Here is a 22,770-nt window from a genome sequence, read left to right on the forward strand (position 1 = left end):
TTTTGGACTAACTGTAGCTTGTTTATTGAGGATGCAGGACAACCAGCTAATAAAGCATTACAATAATCTAGTCTCGAGGTCATGAACGCATGAACTAACTTTTCTGCATCAGAAACAGATAGCATATTACGTAGCTTAGCAATGTTTCTAAGGTGGAAAAAGGCTGTTTTTGTAACATATGAAATATGATTTTCAAAAGACAGGTTGCAGTCAAGTATAACACCCAGGTCTTTTACTGTAGAGGATAAAGTAACAGGACATCCTACTATGTTAAAGTTGTATTGTGAGAGGTTTTGTGGGCGGTTTTTTTTAACTGATAAGTATTACCTCTGTCTTGTCTGGATTTAATAAAAGAAAATTACGCGTCATCCAATCTTTTATATCTTTAACACACTCTGTCAATTTGGATAATTTAGCGTTTTCATCTGGCCGTGATGAAATATATATTTGAGTGTCATCAGCATAACAATGGAAACTAATTCCATGTTTCCTTATAATATTTCCAAGTGGCAGCATATATATTGAGAATAATAGAGGGCCTAACACAGATCCTTGCGGCACTCCATAGTTTACTGGAGTTATGATTGATTTTTCTCCATTTAAATAGACAAAATGGTATCGGTCAGATAGGTATGATCTGAACCAGCTTAATGCTTGTCCTTGAACACCAGTATAATTTTGTAGTCGATCTAAGAGTATTGTGTGATCTATAGTATCGAACGCAGCACTAAGATCAAGTAAAACTAGTATTGAGATACAGCCTTGGTCAGAAGCTAAGAGTAAATCATTTGTGATTTTAACGAGCGCAGTTTCAGTTAACTATGAGTTAATAATATTGAGGAGGGGCTCTTCCACTATAGGTAACACTTCTTTCAGTAGTTTAGTTGGTATGGGATCTAATAAACATGTTGTTGTTTTAGAGGAAGTGATAAGTTTATTTAACTCTATTTGTTCTACAGTTGTAAAGCACTGTAATTGTTCTTGCGGGGTGATAATCGAGGCTGAGTTATAAGGCGCGATTGAGGATTGAACGTTTACAATTGTGGTTCTGATATTTTCTATTTTCTCAGTGAAAAAATTCATGAAATCATTACTACTAAATTGTAACGGAATATTTGGTTCAGGTGACGCTTGTTTATTTGTTAGTCTAGCCACGGTGTTAAATAAAAACCTAGGATTGTTTTGGTTATTTTCTATTAGTTGGCGGAGGTGCTCAGCCCTGTCTACTTTTAGGGCCTTTTTATAACGTGACGTACTGTCTTTCCAAGCGATTTTAAAAACCTCTAAATTAGTTTGTTTCCATTTACACTAATATACGGGTTTCTCTCTTTAGAACATGCATAGTATTGTTGTACCATGGTGCTTTAATTTTCTCTCTGACCTTTTTTAGTCTAATAGGTGCAACAATATCCAGTGTTCCAGAGAGAATGGTGCTCATAGTGCTGGTTAGTTCCTCTAGTTCATCTGTTTGTTTGGGTTCACTGAGCATCTGAGACAGATCCGATAAGCAATTTGAAAAATTATCTATGGTGGAAAATGGAAATGGACTGCATTTTATATAGCGCTTTCACACCAAAGCGCTTTACAATATTGCCTCACATTCACCCATTCACTCACTCATTCATACACCGATGGTCAGCCATGCAAGGCGATCCAGCTCATCGGGAGCAATTGGGGTTAGGTGTCTTGTTCAAGGACACCTCGACACTTGGTCAGGTGGAACCGGGGATTGAACCACCAACCTTCCGGTTTGTAGACAATCTACATGAACCACTGAGCCACTGCCGCCCCTTGCCCTTACCTCACCTCTTTTTGTTCTGCCTAATCGATAACGCGGCGCAGCATGATATATTACAGGGGTACGTAATATGCAAGTTACCATGTAATGGTCAGTGACATCATCACTTTGTGGAATGATATCTATATCGGTTGGGTCGGTTCCATGTGATATAATTAAATCGAGTGTATGATTAAAACGATGAGTTGGTCCGGTAACGTTTTGCTTAACCCCAAAGGAGTTTAATAAATCTATAAACGCAGCCCCTAACGCATCATTTTGATTATCTACGTGTATGTTAAAATCTCCAACAATTAATGCTTTATCGACATTGACCAATAGGTCTGAGAGAAAATCTGCAAATTCTTTTAGGAAATCAGCGTAAGGCCCTGGCGGTCTATATACGGTAGCCAAGGCTAGAGATAATAGGGATGTTTTTTAGCATCTAAGAGCGTAACATTTAGTACAAGTACTTCAAACGAAATAAACTTATAACCCGTTTTCTGAGTAACACTAAGAAAATCTCTATAGATTGTTGCAATACCGCCGCCACGACCAATCAGACGGGGCTCATATTTATAGGAGTATCCTGATGGAGTAGACTCATTTAGACCGAAATAATCATTTGGTTTAAGCCAGGTTTCAGTAAGGCAAAGTACATCGATGCTATTATCTGTGACTATTTCATTTACAATAACTGCCTTAGGTGTGAGTGATCTAATGTTTAGAAGACCTAGCTTTAGAAATAGTTTTTGTTTACTAATAGCAACATTTTCTGTTTTAATAACAATTAGATTTTTCCTAGATCCTGCAGTAGATTTATTATTTGATCACACTAAACGAGGAATAGACACAATTTCTATGCAATGTTCTACACTAGTGTTTATATCAGTTAATTTGGTGCAGCAGAGACTATGATTTGGACTTTTGGTTACTAGTCAAAAGGTATTTAACATTTTGGAGATGTTATCTGACAGAAGATCCGATCCGAATCTGCTTGGGTGTAAGCCATCAGCACGGTAAAGCCTAGGACGCTCCCAAAACAGATTCCAATTATTTACAAAGAGCAGTTTCTGCTCATTGCACCATGACGTTAACCATTCATTTAGCGCGAATAATCTACTAAACTTGTCATGTCCTAGATGGTACGTGGGAAGTGGTCCTGACACAATGATCGTTATATCAGGCGATGTGCTGTGTACCGTATCGATCAGATTCCTGAAGTCTTTCTTCAGAACCTCCGTCTGGCGCAGCCTGATGTCGTTCACTCCCGCGTGCAAGACCACAGTTCCGACGCGCTCGTTATCGTTCAGAATCTCGGGAACGCGAGCAGCGATTTCAGAAACACGAGCACCAGGAAAGCAGTGACTGTGCACCTTACTCTTACCTAATGTAGCGTGGACGTGCCGAACGATGGAATCGCCGATGATCACAGCATCACGTTCGTTTTCGTGAAGAGGGGAGAAGCGGTTTTGTGTGGATAACTCGAAAACCGGGAGGGTCGGAGAGGGTCTTGGTCTAGACCTGACTCGCGTCTTCCGCTGCGGAAATATTCAGGCTTTGTGGTGGCGTGTTGGAGCCGGAGTGAACGAGACCATGGCCGATCGCGGCCTCGGCGCTCGGGATCGATGCTGAGTAACGCATGGAGTGGACGAGGTCAGAGTCAGCGGGTTAGTAACGTTAATCTCTGATTTGTGTGCATCGGCGCGTGATGTTTCAAGAGCTAACCGCCGGTCTATCAGTTCGGCTTGTCTCACTAAAAGGTCGTGGATCTGTTTCTCAACAGCTTCCAGCTCAGACTGCAGTGCGTGCAGCTCAAATGTGTCCTCACCTGCACCAAAAGGTAGACTACTTACATCTCATATATTCGCCATTTTAACAGATGGACAGTAAGTTAGCAACTACGCTACCAGTGAAGCTAACAATATTAATACTAATTTATGACTGAAATCTTAGATATAATCCGTCTTTTTAGTGGTACGGGTGTAGAGTAGACGCATGATAGGCGAAAAAATGTTTGTAAGTGAGTGTTGAGAAGACACGTTCAGCCGTGATCCACGGACGTAACCTATAGGAGTATCCAGCGTTGGATCACTAACAGGCTTAAAACGCGTCTGCTCAATAGTCCGCGTTGTAACTATGAGGTTTGAGCAGTAGTGCTTCTCAGTGAGGAAAAGTAGAAAATGTTTGTTGTAAGTAAGTTTAAAGAGTAAAATCAAGAGTTATAAATCAAATCGATGGAGCTCGACAACATGGCGTTCAGACGCGACGCATGCGCATTCGACAACGCGACACATGGCAGGATCACATGACAAACAGGGAATCACATGACAGACATGGAAACATGACATGAACAAACCCAAACGTGACAGATCCCCCCCCTCTAAGGGTGGCTCCCGACACCCAAACAAAATAAAAAAAAAAGTAAAAAAAAAAAAAAGGAGGTTGGCGGTCTTGGGGGAGGGATGGTGAGCCAGGCCCGTGCAGGGGGATAGGACATGGGTCGTGGCATGGTGTGAACGGGCCTGGGTCGTGGCATGGCGTGGACGGACCTGGGCTGTGGCAAGGCGTCCAGGGCGGAGAGGGCTGTGCAGGAGGCCAGGGCGAACCTGAGAGTTCAGCTGGCCATTGTGGACTGAAAAAGTCTGAAATGCACTTTCTGTAAAGCTGCTTTGAAACAATATGTATTGTGAAAAGCGCTATACAAATACATTTGAATTGAATTGAATTGAATTGAACTAGTGCTGCCAAATTCTAACTGTGATGTGGAAAGGGCATTCAGCATTGTACGTCACATCAAGACAGAATTTAGGAGTCAGATGTCTCACCAAACACTTGTGAATCTGATGTCTTGCAAGATAAACAAATTCATTGACACAGAGTGCTATGAGGTTGAGGTTTCTGGAAAGTTGCTCAAATCTGAGAAGCAAGCAGCAACAAAGCGCAAAAAAGCAAAAGGCATAGGAAATAGGCCTAGGCCTACATGTAGGCTACGTTTGGCGTGTATGTAAATAGTTATTTTATTCATTCATTGTTCTATTATAATCAGCTGTATTTCGGTATACAAGTAAAGTCATGTTCTGTGGTGAATAGGGATACCTCCCTGAAATGACTTTTTGCAGGTTGGGATGTCTGCACCCACCACAGTCTCACAAAATCCTGTGGGAAACACTGTATACTGCAGCAAAATAAGTCTATAATAGTAATCTGCAGCGTGCATTTGTGTGAAGCTTAACCACGTCAACTCACTTAAGGCGGGCGTACACGGTGCGAGTTCGGAGCAGGTTCGGACACTCGGGAGGTCGTGAGATATTGCACACGTTGCGAGTCAGTTTATCTGATAATCGCGTCAAAGCAGCTGGTACATGGCACGACTGTCCTGCACGAATTTTATCCCGAGCCGGCAGCAATCACGTGACCTTTCGCGCTAAACACAGAGACCGTCAATGTTGCATGCAGGCAAAGCTTCAGATAGAAAAAATGACAGAAATGTGTGTGCAAATGATTTGTTGTAAAGCAGAGAACAGTATCCTTTCAACATAAAAACTTGAGAGAGAGAGAGAATTTTTATTTTTATTTTTTATTATTATTATTATTGTACTAAATGTTCAAAATCATTTTCTATGCTGTTTTGATGCTTTGGCAATACAAATGTATTTTTGTCATGCCAATACAACTTTATTGAATTGAATTGAATTGAGAGAGAGAGAGAGAGAGAGAGAGAGAGAGAGAGAGAGAGAGAGGTGTGTGTGTGAGAGAGACAGAAAGTGTGTGTGTCTGTATGCGCACGCTGTATGGTTGCTGCCACTGCGGTATAGCCCCACGTGGTTGTGTATGATTTGGCAATAGGGGACAGCTGGTGAAAATCGGGCCGACTCCCCGAATTTTTTAAACATGTTTAAAAATGATCGGGAGGTCGGGGAGGTGCTCATAACGTGCTCGGCTCGGCTTGGCTTGTAATTCCTCTCACACGGTGCGAGCCGCGATCATGCGAGCATCACCGATTCCACTCGATTTCTCCCGAGAGAAAAAAATCATCTGCGAGCTCGTAAAAACAGCAAAAATCGCACCGTGTACGCCCGCCTTTACTTAACATTTTTCAACACTGTGGTGTAATAAAGTATTAAAACTCAGTCGAATCAATATTTTGTGTACAGTTATGTAATTAAGCCATTCAGTATTGTGAACTCACTCTCTCTTGTTTCATACAAACGCTGCTGCAGCCATTTTGTGTCTATTGTTTTGTACACTGTTGGATTATGAGATACAAACAGGTACGATTTTAAAACTGTTTAATCTTAAAATCAATGTATCTTATCCCCATAGTTATTTATCTAGCGAAATGCTGTGTAATAAGATGTATGACTGTATAGCCTACTGTATCTTTTAAATGTCCTTCTAGTTTGAACTTGCCGCTGAAACTGCTCTCTCCACGGAAGCTTTGCGTTTAAAGACCATATGAAATATTTTAACTCAGATCAATATTTCGTGTGGCAAGTAGCCGTGTTATAAGCGGGATAATGTACATCTCCGCTTCGCGTCGGGTCCTCATCACCCTGTTGGGGGTTATTTTGAGAGAACAACAAGCTAAATGTACATTATCCCTTAATAGTAGTAGTATGAGGCAAAATTAGCAAAAACACACCTAAAGCCTGAATGCTCAAAGGCATTAATGTAGGTAATTGCACGTATACATGTAGGCAACAAAATATTATAGTGTTTCACAAAATGTAACTATGTAGGCTATAACAGTTAATGCAAAAAATAAATAAAAAAATACTAAGCATACTTGCAACGCTCCATCATGTAAACACATCAAGAAAATATGTGTAAATATGTTGTTAAATATGTGTTATAGTCTTTTTAGTACAATCATGCCGTATCATTGAATAAGATTGAACCATGAGGTAACTGACGATGTTAGTCAAACAAATATTATTTCTTAGACTGCTATCCAATCACATTGAAACTTAAAACTAATTAAATAAACATTAAGTGTGCAAACATACCTTTAAAGAGTAGTAAGAGGCAAATTGAGCAAAAACACACCGTAAGTCCAACTCTCTCACTCCAGCATGGAAAAACATGTATGAAGCGATAGACAGATCACGATTAAAAGCTCCACTTTCAAAGAGAGTTTGCTAATTACGCTGATCAACAAAGTTTTAGCACAATGTACACTGTAGTGACCGTAAAAAGGACATTTGTACGAGAGAGTGGAAGATACTGTGCTTCCCGTCTGCTTTCATAGTGAGACTAAGCGCGAGTGCTTAAAGAGGAAGCGAAACCACTTCCTCACGGCCGTTAGTGCAAGTGCAAGTGCAGGCAAGACTGACAGATCTCTCTTCTCGCAGTGGATCTGACACCTGTGAGATCAAAGACTGATAGACGCCCGTGCACGGTGTTGCTAATAGATGAAATTTAAGTTCTGTTTCTTGAATATGAAAATAAATATAATGAACAAGACACCCAAAAAAGCCTAGGCCTACTTGTTATTTAAAGGGATACTCCACTTTTTTCGGAAATATCCTCATTTTACAACTCCCCCAGAGTTAAACAGATGAGTTTTACCGTTTTAGAATCCATTCAGCCGAACTCCGGGTCTGACGGTACCACTTTTAGCATAGCTTAGCATAGATCATTGATTCAGACGAGTCCAGTAGCATTTCTTTCAAAATGACCAAAGAGTTTCAATATTTTTCCTATTTAAAACTTGACTCTTCTGTAGTTAAACCGTGTACTAAGATCGACGGAAAATGAAAAGTTGCGATTTTCTAAGCCTATATGGCTAGGAACTACTCTCATTCCAGCGTAATAATCAAGGAACTGTGCGGCCGTACCATGGGTGCAGCAGGCGTAGTGATATGACACAGCGCCTAAAAATAGTCCCCAGCTCGGTAACTTCTTCCAACGTGACCGGGACTAAGTTTGTCTAACCTATTAGACCTATTTTCAGGCGCTGCGTCATATCACTACGCCTGCTGCACCCATGGTACAGCCGCACAGTTCCTTGATTATTACGCTGGAATGAGAGTAGTTCCTAGCCATATAGGCTTAGAAAATCGCAACTTTTCATTTTCCGTCGATCTTAGTACACGGTTTAACTACAGAAGAGTCAAGTTTTAAATAGGAAAAATATTGAAACTCTTTGGTCATTTTGAAAGAAATGCTACTGGACTCGTCTGAATCAATGATCTATGCTAAGCTATGCTAAAAGTGGTACCGTCAGACCCGGAGTTCGGCTGAATGGATTCTAAAACGGTAAAACTCAAATGTTTAACTCTGGGGGAGTTGTAAAATGAGCATATTTCCGAAAAAAGTGGAGTATCCCTTTAATACCATTCCAAATACATATTGTTTATCAATAATATTTTCTTTAATACACATAACCCATATAGAGATCGCACTGTCAGAGAGTTTGGGAATATTCACACATAATTTATACCATAGATAGACTGTAAAAAAATATGGACGACGCCCCTTCGCTCTCTTTCATTGATGACAACTGAAGCCGCCAGTGTCCCGATATGGCGCTGACATATTGGAACTTGAGTCTGCGCAGTAGCGATCTCGGGACCAGACCTGCTCGGGACCAGACCTGCGCAGTAGCGATCTCGGGACCAGACCTGCGCAGTAGCGATCTCGGGACCAGACCTGCTCGGGACCAGACCTGCGCAGTAGTGAGCAGGAAGTAAAGCCACGAAATCAATGCTCCGCCCTCACTCTCGCAGAATGCACTCAAGTAGAGTGGATTCTGCACACTTTTTTAAAAATTGATTGCAGTACGACAAGAGGCTTGTTAAAATTAAGTAAATACAATCTTCTCAGTCCTCTGAAGATCCCGAAAAAACTGTCCCTTGGTGCTTCAGTGACTACTTCGCTCGGACAACCTGTCAATCACACCTGTCAATCATGACTTTACACCACCGCATCACGAAACTAACAGGGCGGGCGATCGAGACGTTTTGGCTTCACTTTTCAGGGCTTGTGCTTGGGCTTGGGCTCACGCTTGATTTATACACATAAAAACATGATATCAGAGTTTTAAAGGTCCCGTTCTTCGTGATCCCATGTTTCAAACTTTAGTTAGTGTGTAATGTTGTTGTTAGAGTATAAATAATATCTGTAAAATTATAAAGCTCAAAGTTCAATGCCAAGCGGGATATTTTATTTAACAGAAGTTGACTACAACGAACGGCTGGATTGGACTACTCCCCTCTACTTCCTTCTTTAATGACGTCACTAGAACCGTGTTTTGACTAACCTCCGCCCACAGGAAAACAGGCGTATTGATGGCGAAATGTCAACAGGCGTGTTTGATGTTTAACTATAATCGGATACCGCAAAAGTTTAATTCGAAGTTGTTAGTTTGCTCTGTCCATTTCACCATGGACTGTTTTTCTAACCTGGGATAATATCAAGCAGGCTTCTCTCAGCGTGTCATACTGACGAAGGGGGCAATTTCAACTATATTCCAGCAAGCAGTAAGTAGTGATTTACTATGGAAGTAGCGATCAACTTCACATCGTTTCTTTTAGTAGGATGAAAATAATCTTACTTAAACTGTGATTAATATACAGAAAGCGATCAAAGAACAATCCCTTTCCAATCGCCCAAGCTGTCAATCACACAGCGCAAGTTTATCTGGACACTTGCCAAAACTCGTTATGAAGTCAATGACGCTGTTACACTGCACAACGAAGCTCTTACTGTACATACCTCATGTTTGCATTGGTGAAATCATTAGTGAGAGTGCAGAAACTGTGTTGCAATGATAAGATTTTTTTTCACGCGATCAACAGACTGTCATCTGCTCAATGCTCATCACTGCAAACTTTTATGTGATTGAAATAGATAAACTTCTCACGATTCGTTAATCCCGATAGCTGTAATAGTAAAAACGTATAATAGCTGTAATAGTAAATGTTTTCCAGATAGTTCTACATGTAATGCCAGATATTTCATATGCAAGGCAAGCATGTCAGCCAATCACAGCAGAGGGCGTTTACACTGAAGTCTCACAGCAGACACGCCCCTTCAAACTGAGCGTTCTATTCAGGGGATGAAATCAGGCTAGGAAATATGCCTTTTATTTCTAAATTATAACAATTTTTGATCTAAAAAACATACTAACATTATAAGGGCACCCCAGGAAACATTATAAAATAATAAAATAATCCATGGAATGGGACCTTTAAAATCAGACATTTTAAAAGAGTACAATACATCACGGTTGTTTAAGCCAATGAGCATTAAGCTGTGTCGTCAGCAAGTCGTTTGCCATCATGCTTTTGCTCAGCGCAGTCGGTGGAGAGCAACTGCAGAATCCGACACGACCGCCTCGTTGTCACGATGAGTTTTTAGACATTCATCAGCATAACATCAGAGCAAGGCGGACCGCACTCTACACATTTCTAACCGGCATGCATCTCGCGGTGACAATAACTTCACCGGTTTTAGAAAAATATTCAATAACTTCACACTGTTATACAGTGTAATGCCATCAAATTCAGTAAGCAAATATAATGCAAAAGCTATGGTTGTAACTACCAATATCATTTGTGTAAAGAACTTTGGCATTACTTGCCAAACTAAGTGTTGTATAACCAGCATTAGAGCAGTGATGTGTGACCTGAATTAGGTGTGTTGCAGTGAAGTTATTGAATATTTTTCACAATATAACATGTGCAAAAGCACACTTAATTAAACTAAGTGTTGTAGTATGACCAGTGGGAGACCATTGATGTGTAAGCTGAATTTGGTGACACTCTAGTGTGTAACATTGAAGTTAATGACTATTTAAAGTTTTTGGGGGGGTTATATTACACTTTGCAGACGATCCCTTCAGACTCTCTCAACCGCCTATACATATAGATCGATTTATATTATAAAGCTCGTTTTTAGGAAATTTAGGTTGTAGCTTGTTGTCTACGTTACTGTGATTGTAAATAATTGTAATTTGTGTTTTAACAACGTTTAACTCATGAGTTATTGATCCGGGAAGTTTGAATATGTGAATTGCCAACTTCACTGAACTCCTTGAGTTAAGCACTGACCGTATTTCTTTATATTTGAGTCCAAATTCAAACACTATGAACCATGTTAACGTACGGCTCTCTGAAACACTGCCAGCGGGACATTAAAACATGAAGTGTGTGTCCGAGCTCACAACAGGTTTTGCGTGGGAACGCAAATATCTTTGCGAGGGAACACAAAAGTTTTGCAAAAGAATGCAAAATTTCTCGGGGGAACGCAAAATATATTTTTTTTTACAAATTTCTCCCATCCGATTTTTTTTTTTTTTTGCACCACCACGTCCCTTTAGGGGCTCCGTAGACTCTCGTTATAAGTTTGGAGGACATGATTTTGGGGCGCTGTGGAAACATTGAAAAAATGTTAAAGGGGTCATATAATGCCATTTTTGTACAAGCTAATATGATTCTTTAGGGTCTAAATTAAAAGTTTGTAATATACTTTAATTAAAAATTATCATTTGTATTGTAAGAAAACACTCATTTTACCTGGTCAAAAACAGCTCTGTTTTCAGCACGCCGTTTCAGTGCATGTGTCTTTAAATGATAATGAGCTTTGCTCACCCCGCCCCTCTGTTCTGTGCGTACACCGTTTCTAACACAATAACCACGCGTTGTTCATTATAAACGTGGGATTATGAATTATATTGAGAACATCGTACATAGAAAACATGCCGTAATGTACCCTGAGTGTAAACCTTAGACGCATTCATCGTGAAGCCTGCAGCAAGGTTTGCAAATTTTGCAAAGATTAATATAAATACTAATATAAAGGTTAATAAAACATTACACTCACATCTTCTGGAGGTTCAGCAGGAACACGTTGGTACCGATCCGTTTTTTCTCGTTTGTAAAGCTGTCTGGTGTGAAATGATTCGCGCAAACATGAAAGCACAGACCATCGCGGGGAATCCCCGTGAGGGAATCCCCGCGTCAATCCTTTGGGCATATCTCTTCAAAAACAAAACTCAGCCACTGCATCTTCAACGGCTCGGATTTAGGAACATCCAAATGACTGCTGTGTTCCTTATTACATCTAAGAACAGAACAGAACACCACAATCGCTTAGATGCCATTCTGCTCCAGCATATCAACAATGGCGGACTACTATGAGGACAGCTGTCACAGCTCGCTCAGGGCGGGTCTTGTGTTGAAACACTGCTGTCACTCAACAATCGCGGGAGGGGCGTTGGATATTGTGACGTCACAATATCGAACGGCTTGATTTGAGACAGGGGAAAACATATAAGGAGATTAAAACAAAACCACTGGATGGATTTTTATCATGATAGGATGGTTGTGTACAGGCACTGCCAACAGACATTTCAGTGCAATCAACTTGTAAAAGTGCATGTACCATTATATGACCCCTTTAAGTCAGATGGTCAACCTTTTCATCATGCTGAATTCATATCAGATTTGATGGATGCTAATTTCTATTTGTAAATGCACAGCGCATACTAACAAAAAAAGATTTTGTTTCTGTAGGAAATGCCAGGGCAGACGCAGCTGAAAAGCTGCTGTCACACAAACAAAAGAGATTGTGTGTAACATGTTATCTGAAAATAACCTTGATTTTTCTGACTCTTATAGAGCATGCAGTCTTTTGCTTCAGACACAGAGAAGTCTGTTTGGCTGTATTAAAGACGCATTTGGTTGAGTGTTGATGGAAAACATCGTTTACCCAAACATTTCTTCATATAGATAACTTTTATTTGGGGAAAGAAAAAAAGAAAGAAAAAAAGTTTGCTTTGAATATTGTCTGGAAGACTCCATTTATGGGAATGGAAGAGGATAAACAACGAGTGTCATCAACCGAATTGTGTGAACGTGACAAAAAAGGTGATTCCCCACTGCACGACATCAAACAGGAATATTTTACATCATGTTGTTTTTACATTCCAGACTATAGTGACAGCATAACCAATATCATTGAGCACAAGAGAATGGCTGTAAAAGAACCACCCAGAAGTGACAACTCATGGTTTGAATGGTTCAACAACCTCTGGGGAATCCACCCGAGTGGATTGAGCAGGACGTCACTGAGCAGAGGAGGCAGATGTCAGATCTCATGGCCCTGTAAAAGCAAGCAGTGGAAGTGGCAAGCGAACGTAACGACTTATGAGCTTACGAGAGAGCGCGCGCAATCACTGCTGAATTGTCTGAGTCAAATCGAGGGCAAGAATACAGTTCCGCTGAAGTTATTTCAGAGGCTCCTGGGCCATATGGCATCCACGGTTCAGCTGATTTGGGAACAGAACAGCGACGCACATGTAGATCTGTTTGCCTCCCTAGGCTTCCCATTGCTGCTTGTTTTATTCCCTGAACGAGGGGACCCTCGGCACGGATTCACTAGCACACAGCTGGCCGTGGGGCCTCCGCAAGTATGTGTTTCCCCCAGTGAGCCTTCTTGCACAGGTCCAGGGGTTCTTGCACAGGTCCTGTGGTTCTTGCACAGGTTCTGTGCAAGATCAGGGAAGACAAGGAGCAGGTCCTTTTGGTTGCGCCTCATTGGCCCAACCGGACTTGATTTTCCAAACTGGTGCTCCTCATGACAGCCCCTCCCTGGCCACTTCCTCTGAGGAAGGACCTCCTTTCTCAGAGATGGGGCACCCTCTGTCACCCACGTCCTGATCTATGGAACCTGCATGTGTGGGTACCCTACCACCTCAGGTAGTGGCTACCATCACTTCCGCTAGGGCCCTGTCTACAAGACACGCCTATGCGTTGAAGTGGAACCAAGGGTTGGAACGAAGGCTGTCTCCTTCCACCCTGAAGGTTTACGTGGCTGCCATCCCTGCGCACCACGACCTCTTGGAGTCAGAAACGGTGGGACAGCATGACGAGGCGTGCCTGGAATTTGGGCTGCAAACTCTCACGTGATCTTGAGACCCCGCCCTGGATACATGCCCAAGGTTCCCACCACTTCTTTCAGGGATCAGGTGGTGAACCTGCAAGTGCTGCCCTCTGAGGAGGCAGACCCAGCCTTGGCACTGCTCTGTCCAGTATGCACCCTCAGTGCTTACGTAGCACTGTTTCAGGACCTCAGACCAGCTCTTTGTCTGTTTGGGTGAGAAGCTGAAGGAAAAGGCTCTCTCCAAGCAAAGGTTATCTTACTGGATAGTGGACGCCATTGTCTTGGCTTACCAGAAGCAAAGTCGACCATGCCCCCTAGGGGTGAAGGCAGACTCCACCAGGAGTGTAGCTTCCTCCTGGGCTTTAGCACATGGCTCCTTGCTAACAGACATCTGTAGAGCTGCAGGCTGGGCGACACACATCACTTTCGCGAGATTTCGCTATAATCTCTGGGTAGAGCCAGTGTCCTCTCATGTACTCACATCCACTAGCCAGTAAGTAGGACTTGCTCTGTGTCATCGCTTGCTGCGCCATTCTACTCCATGGACTGGATACGTGCATTATTTCACTCAAATGAGTCCTCATTAGAAGACTGAGTTCCTCCTGCACTGTTGATGCCATCACCAGAGTGCATGCCCGCTCGGTCAGCCCTCGTGATTGGCTAGGTGCTCCATGTGCATGGTTACCCCTTTTGGGCAACCCCCACATGTGTATTTCCATGGTAAGTCTCCTCTGAGCACATGATTTCCCTCAACAAGACCCTCCTTGCCACCCTGTGGGCTGGATACCTCTGAGTTTTCCATATGCATCCCACTCTCGGGTCATATGTGTTTTCTAAGTCCTCCCTATTCCACCTTGGATATGCCACCCAGTGTACCTTGATATTCCTGCGTTAAGCCTAGCCCTTCATCCGTGCTAGTCGCACGACAGGGAGTTCAGACATGCGCAGGGCACTGGAAGACAGCTGTTGTGGCGTGATTGAACTGGACCCCCATTTCATCATTCACTGACGTAACTCGTAGTGACTGAACGAAAGGGAACGTCTTGGTTACGTATATAACCCTCGTACCCTGAGGAGGGAACAGAGACGTAACATCCCTCTACCACAACCGCTGTACCGCTGGAAAAGCCTGGAGTTCCTCCAGGAGCGAGTTCCGCAGGCTCCTCAGCGGAAAACATGATGCGAGATTGCCAGCGTCCTCCTTTTATACCCATGCAGTGTTTTGCTCCCTCATGGTTTGAGTGATTTTTTTTTCAGGGTTTGGATGGAGACTCTGTCCACAAACAAATTGACTCCTTTGTGTTGAGCCCGGCAAATATCTGTCTGTTATAAAGTTTTGTTACGGAGATTTTTTTTAAGGAGGAATTTCACTTGGCCCACCCCCCATCTCAAAGCCGGGCCCGGTGTTGTTTAAAGTTAATAGTAATTGACTTCATGAAGCCTCATTGTGTGTGAATGAAACTTCAAACTGACTAGAACAAACTCTTTGAAATGTATGATAATGAATATCAAGGGTGAAATGGTTAATAATGTTGACAGAAAGCAACCTCATTCAATGTCAGTCATGTGTGCAGTGAAATATAATTTATTAGGCATTTAAAAACTTTATTGAGAAAATGAAAAGTAAAAAAGCAATCATATCAGGATACTTCAGGGCTTTCAGAACGAATGAATCTTCTCCTTTGTGTGAATCTTCAGGTGTTTCTTCAGGACTGACGCCCAATGAAACTGTTTACCGCACTGATCACAGTTAAATGGTCTTTCTTCAGAATGAGAAGCAGAAGTGATGTGAAGCGTTTTTTACACTGAGGGCAGGAGACAGATTTTTTAACTTCTGTTTTTCTTTTCTTGTTCACGTCCATCAGGTCTAAAAGAAACATTAAATCAAGTGAGTTTTAATTGACTATTTTATGCAAACAACTTGCTAATCATGTCTTACTCATGTAGTTAAAGTAGTGATGGGCGATTTCAAAGCACTGCTTCACGAAGCTCAGACAACTTTATGAATCTTTTGTTTCAAATCATGTTCAGATTTGTGTTGGTTCAGAGCGTGTATCAAACTGTGAAATTCACGTGATTTCAGTAAACGAGGCTTTGTTGCCTCATAACCGTTTCAAAACGTCAATGATCTCTGTGAACCCATCATGCGGCGAACCATTGAACAAGTGTCTATGGGTTTTACCAGATTTATCAGTTTTAAACATTTGTAGACATTTTAATGAGACATTTGTATAATTAAAAAGAATAAAAATAGTTAATAATCTCTAATAAAAACATATTATACAGATACATAATATTTATGATACAAGATGATTTGTTGATTGCATTTGATTGATTTCCTTCAATAACAACTAATAAAATGTGTTATGATGCATGTTTAGCCTGAGTTTCTGTTGCATTTACACTGTACTGACCAGCGTGTGGCACTTCGAAATAGTGAATAATTATTTACGAAGCAATTGATTCAACTGATTTGAACCTTTGAAAAGCTTAGTTTTTCCCATCACTACACTCTAAAAAATCTTGGGATATTTTTTTTAGTAAGTTTGTGAATATTTGTAATAAAAAAGGAAAAACGAAATAAAACTAATATTGTGGCTGCGTTGTGTCACGTGACAATAATGACGCCATGGAAACAAGGGGTCAGTTAAAATATTTTTAACTTATGCGTGAAAAGGGTTGATTTAAAAAAATTATATATATTCTAAGTAAACAACAATAGCCCAAGTTTAATTCTGCATCCATTTTTAGGTGTGCCAGCTGCCTCTGTGGGTGATACAGGGGCGTGATGTGAGTCACCTAAACGAGTCTTGCGTCTATCTTTTCTAAAATTCTATGAACTATTTTTATTTTTTTTTATACAGAAAATAAATGCTTAGAAAGTTAAAATATGTTCTCAGAACTGTACACTGATTGTTTATGGACAGATTATGGAGTCAGTCACTCCAAAGTTTGTGTTTACATCGCTCAAATTGCTTTTAGGTCGCTTAGCCAGCTACAGAGACACTGGTAACCAGGCAACAGACAAGTGACCAATCCGATGTCACTACACACATTCAACCATCACGGTTCGGCACGGTCAGCCAACTGTGCTGAGAGTTCAGGGCCGAGAACGGTTTGTAAATTGTGCCATGCCGTACCAGGCTCAAGTGGAAAAGCAGCTTTTGTTTCTCACCACATAAAGATGAACTACTTACCGTGATCTCGGACTGCGGTGATGTGGTTTCTCCGCTGCGGTGATGTGGTTTCTCCGCTGCATGGACCTTCATGTGTCGCTTCAGGTCTCTTCTATCAGAGAAACTCTTTCCACACTGATCACACGTGTGCGGCTTCTCTCCAGTGTGGATCCTCTCATGTGATTTCAGATTTGAAGACTGACTGAATCTCTTGTCACAATGTGAACAATTGTAAGGTTTTTCTCCAGTGTGGATCCTCTCATGTGTTTTCAGATGTTCTGACCGACTGTATCTCATGTCACAGTGTGAACACTTGTAAGGTTTTTCTCCAGTGTGAATTCTCTCATGTGTCTTCAGAGTTGATGACTGACTGAATCTCATGTCACAGTGTGAACACTTGTAAGGTTTTTCTCCAGTGTGAATTCTCTGGTGCAGTTTTAAACTGTCCGCTCTAGTAAAAGTCTTCTCACACTCAAAGCACATGTACTCTCTCACACCAGTGTGTCTTTTCTGATGTCTATGTAAATATGGCTGCAGTGAAAAACTCTTTCCACACTCAGAACATGAATGCGGCTTCTCCTTCATATGAACTCTCAGGTGTGACTTCAGGTCTGATGCCCTAAGAAATGGTTTTCCGCACTGATCACATGAGAACGGCTTCTCTCCGGTGTGGATCCTCATGTGAACAATAAGGTTTGCTGATTGACTGAAACTATTCCCACATTGATGGCATACATGTGGCTTCTCTCCAGTATGAATTCTCATGTGAATCTGAAGACTATAGTTGGTTGTAAAACTCTTTCCACACTGAGTGCAGGTGACAGATTTCTTGTCTTTTCTTTTCTTTAAAAATTTATTTTTAGTCTTTGAGCGACTCAAAGGTTTTCCTCCAGGTTTGACATGATGTTCCTCCTCCACTTCACTCAGTTCTTCACTCTCCTCCTTCACTTCACTCAGTTCTTCACTCTCCTCCTTCACTTCAATCAGTTCTTCACACTCCTCCTTCACTTCACTCAGTTCTTCTCTCTCCTCCTTCACTTCACTCAGTTCTTCACTCTCCTCGCCCACTTCCATCAGGTCTGAAATCAAAGAAAAACTCTCATTTTCAAATTTTCTAAAGTTTACTGGTGGGATTCTCTCTGAAATTTGTCTGAGATCCTCCCTGCCGTGATTAAAGCTTCTTCTTGGGGGAGATTCTCTGAGAACTGGTCGAGTACTCTCCCGGCCGAGATTAAAGCATTTAAAAGACATTGGGTCTCATTCATGAAACATTCGTAAATATACGAGTAAATATGTGAGTGATTTGCGCGTAAAGAGACATTGCCGAAAATTCTTCTCCTGATTCACAAATACTTCGTAAACGTCAGATTTGATAGTGAAATGTGTGTGTGGGTTAATGAATTCCAATCAGTCGTAAATGGGACGCGCGTGCACGCTCATTCTCTCAATTACCATAAATCCCGCCCATTAAAACCGACTCACAGCTATATATGGGCATCATATTATGACACGAAACGAAGGATTTCAACATGTCTTCTCAAAAGCGAATGAAGAAGAGAAATTTCTCAGATGCAGAAATTGAAGTTTTATTATCAGAAGTTCATTCAAAACACCACATTTTATTTTCAAGCATACATAGTGGCGTATCAGGTCCAAAAAAAAAAAGGATTTTTTAGGTAATAATGCTTTAGGTAAAAATGCTTGGCAGCATAGGCCTATTACAGATGCAGTTAATGGAGTTTCATCGGTTAATCGAACAGTCCCAGAAGTGAAAAGAAAATGGTTCGACATGAAGCTTGACTGCAACACTTGTGGACTTGTAAAAAAAATCAATTAAAAAAAAAAAAAAAAGCGAATAAACAGCTTGAATATAAAATAAAATAAATAAATCAAAATAAAAAAAAGACTTGAGTGTTCCGTTTGCAGATGCTATTACTGGCTCTCGTAATAAAAGTAAAAAGAAAAACCATATGTACCGGTAATTACTATATATAATATTTTTTCAAAATGCTGTGTAAATATGTACCTGATTAAGGTGAATTAAAATGCAGCTTTATTAATGAGCAAAACATTCGGATGTTAAACGCACTATTTACGCGTGGCTGGGAGCAGGTGTAGATTTCTTTCGTACCAACTAACATTTGGAAAATACGAACATTTTAATGAATCCGAAAATTTACGCCAGAACCACTTTACACACGATTTACACAAAAATTAGTTCTGCTCGTGTTTCATGAATGAGACCCATTGTCTGAAGTGTGTCGGTTATTATTGCTGTGCAGAAAGTTAGTTAGGGGAACAAGTTAGAGATAGGAGACGTCGACTGTAGTCGAGACCCATAGAAACTAACGTCGACTGTAGACGTTCGGGGACGTCGATTGTAGACGAGACCCAGGTAGACTTAGGTCAGGTGCGAAATAAGGAAAACATCTACCACAGTATACAAGATTTGTAAAAATACGCACAAAATTCAGGTCAAAATTCTAGTAACACTGTTCGAAATTGTACACCATATATAAAATAAATGTAAAATAAAACTGTTCAAATATTTAAACTTAGTTTGACCTGATGTTCACAATCAAAATGAAACCTCCTTTTACTGACCATTTGTAAAAAAAAAGAGAAACTTTTGCAGCAATTTCACAGTTTAACTGTTTATCTAAATGTGATGAAGTGCTTGAATGTTTCTAACATGAATGTTCTTCAGCATCATGAATGAATGAAGAATAAACACCAACCTCTTTGTTCTTCAGGATCTTCAGTGTGTTTCATTCTGCAGGGTTCTGGATCACTCATGTTCTCACTGTCCTCTTTAATAAACTCAGTCTTTGCAGATTTCAGCTCTTCCTGATGCTCTGATGCTCGTCTTTACTTGTAGCTGATGGGAATTTACAGCATTTATTGGAGAATTGCTGTGGAAGGAGCTGATCTGATGATGTGACTGATGTGGGAGGAGCTTAATTGATGATGTGACTGATGTGGGAGGAGCTTCACTGATGATGAATTGTAGTGGGAGGAGTTGATCTGCCAAAATCAAAAATATATAAAAGTTACCGAGTTTGTTTTATGTTCGTGGCCTACAGAATTTAATAATGTCAATTTTCCCTAATGTAAATAATGGTAAAAAAAACAGTTGAAAGCATAAACAGTGTGGTGGCAAACAATTTTCTATCACTGAATAAGAGACAAACATGTATCAAATGAACGCGAGAGGAGGGCATCCTTCCTTCATTATTGTCCTGACTCCCCCAAGGTTATTTCTCTAGGCTAAATGAAGATATGTCTCAGTTATAACTTATAACTAACACATTGTTACATAATTTATCATACATGCATAAGGGTTAATAACAGTTCACTGTTATATTCATGTAGCAGAGAATCATGGGACTTCACATGCAATCCCTGTGCATTTTAATACCATCATGTTTTCTAAGTTTCTATGAATATAAGAAAATGCAAACACATAGAACATCAGTCTGTTGACAGCAATGAAATGAGCTTTAAGTGTCAATTTACAGGAGATCTGAAGACATCAGCATAATAAATGAGGTGAAAACAGGAACTATTGTCATGAAATAAAGAGCGTTTTCAGCAGATCTGTTCATATTGATGAGCCTCAGACTATCAACACTCATTCAACAAGCCATTCAGGATCATCAGCAGATCATCTCACTTTATTCTGAGTGTTTGCTGTTAGAAACACATTATTTGAGTCAGGATATATGAATAATGTAGATTTGTATGTACAGAAACTGACAATGATCATAATACTCTTAAAAATAAAAGAAAATGTAACGTTTCCAGTGTCAAACTTTATTAATATTTATCTATATTCCCATGGATGTATAGATTTGAGATTTCCCTCGTTTGTTACTCATACAGTAATCTGCCAAAGATAAATGTCGACAAAGAAATAAAGGTAAACAAATGGCAACAGCAACACTTGGGATCGTTTCCCATCAATTCCCCTCACAGATCTCAAACTTTAACTCTTGACTTGACATTCAGTAACAGTTCTCACACAAACATCGAGACAATCACACAAACGAACACAAACTCGCTCAGGTCTGAATGAACTCAACATATTCTCCTCATGCTCGCTGCTGCTGCACCAAATGTTTATTTCAGAAGGAAGAAGCCAGAAAAGACGCAGAAGTATCGCTGTGATCGATGAAAACAATACAGAAATTAGTCTGTCGTTTAATCAAACTCTATAAAGTGTGTGTGATGGTTGTTTGTGAGAAATACCGTGAGCTGCTCTCCTCTCCTCAGAAGACTCGGCGCTGAAACTCTCAATGAGGGAAGAGAGACGGCGCGAGCGAGCGGTGACGTCATCGGCCGCCAACGCACGCGCGTACGGGACACCCTCGCAGCCAATCAGGGCCACGCAGATTCAGCTTTACTAGTAGCCTTCCATTATTTTTTTTTTACAAGTGACTCCAATTGGGTGAAGGGAACTTTTTCAAGTGAAGCACAAAATAGTCAGAATAAGCAGAGGAGGATCACCTCCATCCAGTCGGAAAAGGGTTTTGGCCAGTAAAGTCTGGCTCAGTTTATTTTGTAGCGTCCTAAGACAAACAGTAAAGGCATGTTGGTAGATTAGCACCTGTAGAATTTCCTTTTGTTGAAACCCCAGATAAAAGTAGAAGTTACTATTATTTTTAGATCCATGAGGCAGTTCGACATTTCCTTACTAAAGAAAAAAAAAAACAAATAAAAACACTTCTACAGAAGACTAGGTATTCTCGTAACTTTTACTTTATTCTACTAAAAGCTACTAATTACATCTTCAACAGTGTAATAAGATTACTGTACTATTTTAAAAGAGTAATTCCTTATTTTACTTTTAGAATAAAAAGTAATTAAATTACAGTAATTCATTAATTAGTTAGTACTGCATTGCACCCAACAGCCAACCCAGCTAACACAAATACGTGACTGTTACGTAACTGCAACGTAATCTGGTGACCAAACTTTCGTCGTGGCGACGTAACTGGTTACGTCGTGGCAACCGGAAAAGTGAAATTCCTGGATTCGTTGTCACGACGTAACTTTGTAACGTTGTCAGTAAGTAACGGCGACGTCGTGGCAACTTGACAGTCGTGTGTTGGTAACCAGTTGGTCATTTTAGTTTTAATAATATGGGCGGACATGCAGTGGTCTAATTTAACTTGTCCTCATTGGCCCAAAACTATTTTATAGACTTTTTTAACGGCATATGAACGATACAGACTCAAAATTTGGTTAATTCAGTTAATTTACTATAGAACAAAGCACAAACAGCAAAAACAGTATGCAAACAGGTTATACATTTAAATGAACAAGGTTTTCCCCAAAAGCTTGAACATCTAACTTCTCCTACACATCTTCATTTCGGTGGCTTGCTTTGCTAACAAAGCAAGAATAAGAAAAGAAAAATGCAAGAAAAAAGAACAGTTGAGTGTTTTCCCATTTAACATTTAAATACACAAAGCAATTAGCACTGAAAGATAGATCTGTATAAGCAGACAGTTTTGTTTAAAAATCGTTCATATATTTTTCTAAACATAACAACACAAAGTTATGTTGTGGCAAGTGCATTATTTCCTTTTAAAATAATTTGATAACTTCATGACATGTATCACTATATTCTATAAAACCTTAGTTTGAAATCTTTTTTTTGGTACATTTAATAATACATATTATTTAGTTTTTCTTCTCCTGAAGTCGTGATTACGATGTCCATTTTTTTAAACTAGGAAACTAGGCCTATTTATGATTATTCCTGAAGGCAGCATTAAACCCCCAAAATGTCAGGTGATGGTGCAACTGTCCGAACAAATGAACAGACTAAGAAAACAATTTAAAATGGTGTCTTAATAATAAAACATTAAAAACTATGCCATCATTTTAGGTTTGAAGCCTTTCATATAATTTTTTTTTATAAAT

General features: G+C 40.3%; 2 protein-coding genes across 2 annotated transcripts in view; both read right to left on the bottom strand.

Annotated features, from left to right (window-relative positions):
- LOC311287301 (GTPase IMAP family member 8-like) overlaps positions 1–7,039 on the bottom strand; it is a 446,844-nt gene extending 439,805 nt beyond the window's left edge. Inside the window, exon 1 of the mRNA XM_084404031.1 lies at positions 6,787–7,039. The gene's annotated coding sequence lies outside the window, so the exon portion shown is untranslated. The remainder of the gene's footprint in view (positions 1–6,786) is intronic.
- Positions 7,040–15,232: 8,193 nt separating this feature from the next.
- Positions 15,233–21,217, bottom strand: LOC311276640 (uncharacterized protein). The gene is made up of 4 exons (XM_084386424.1): positions 21,091–21,217; positions 19,581–19,866; positions 16,864–17,921; positions 15,233–15,533 (listed from the first exon to the last, which is right to left on the bottom strand). The coding sequence occupies exons 2-4, from the start codon at positions 19,636–19,638 to the stop codon at positions 15,528–15,530; spliced, it is 1,122 nt and encodes a 373-aa protein (XP_084242550.1). The 5' UTR covers positions 19,639–19,866; positions 21,091–21,217; the 3' UTR covers positions 15,233–15,527.
- Between the last annotated feature and the right edge of the window lie 1,553 nt (positions 21,218–22,770).

This window comes from Rutilus rutilus (genome assembly GCF_951802725.1).
Source record: "Rutilus rutilus genome assembly, chromosome: 1".
Taxonomy (NCBI): domain Eukaryota; kingdom Metazoa; phylum Chordata; class Actinopteri; order Cypriniformes; family Leuciscidae; genus Rutilus; species Rutilus rutilus.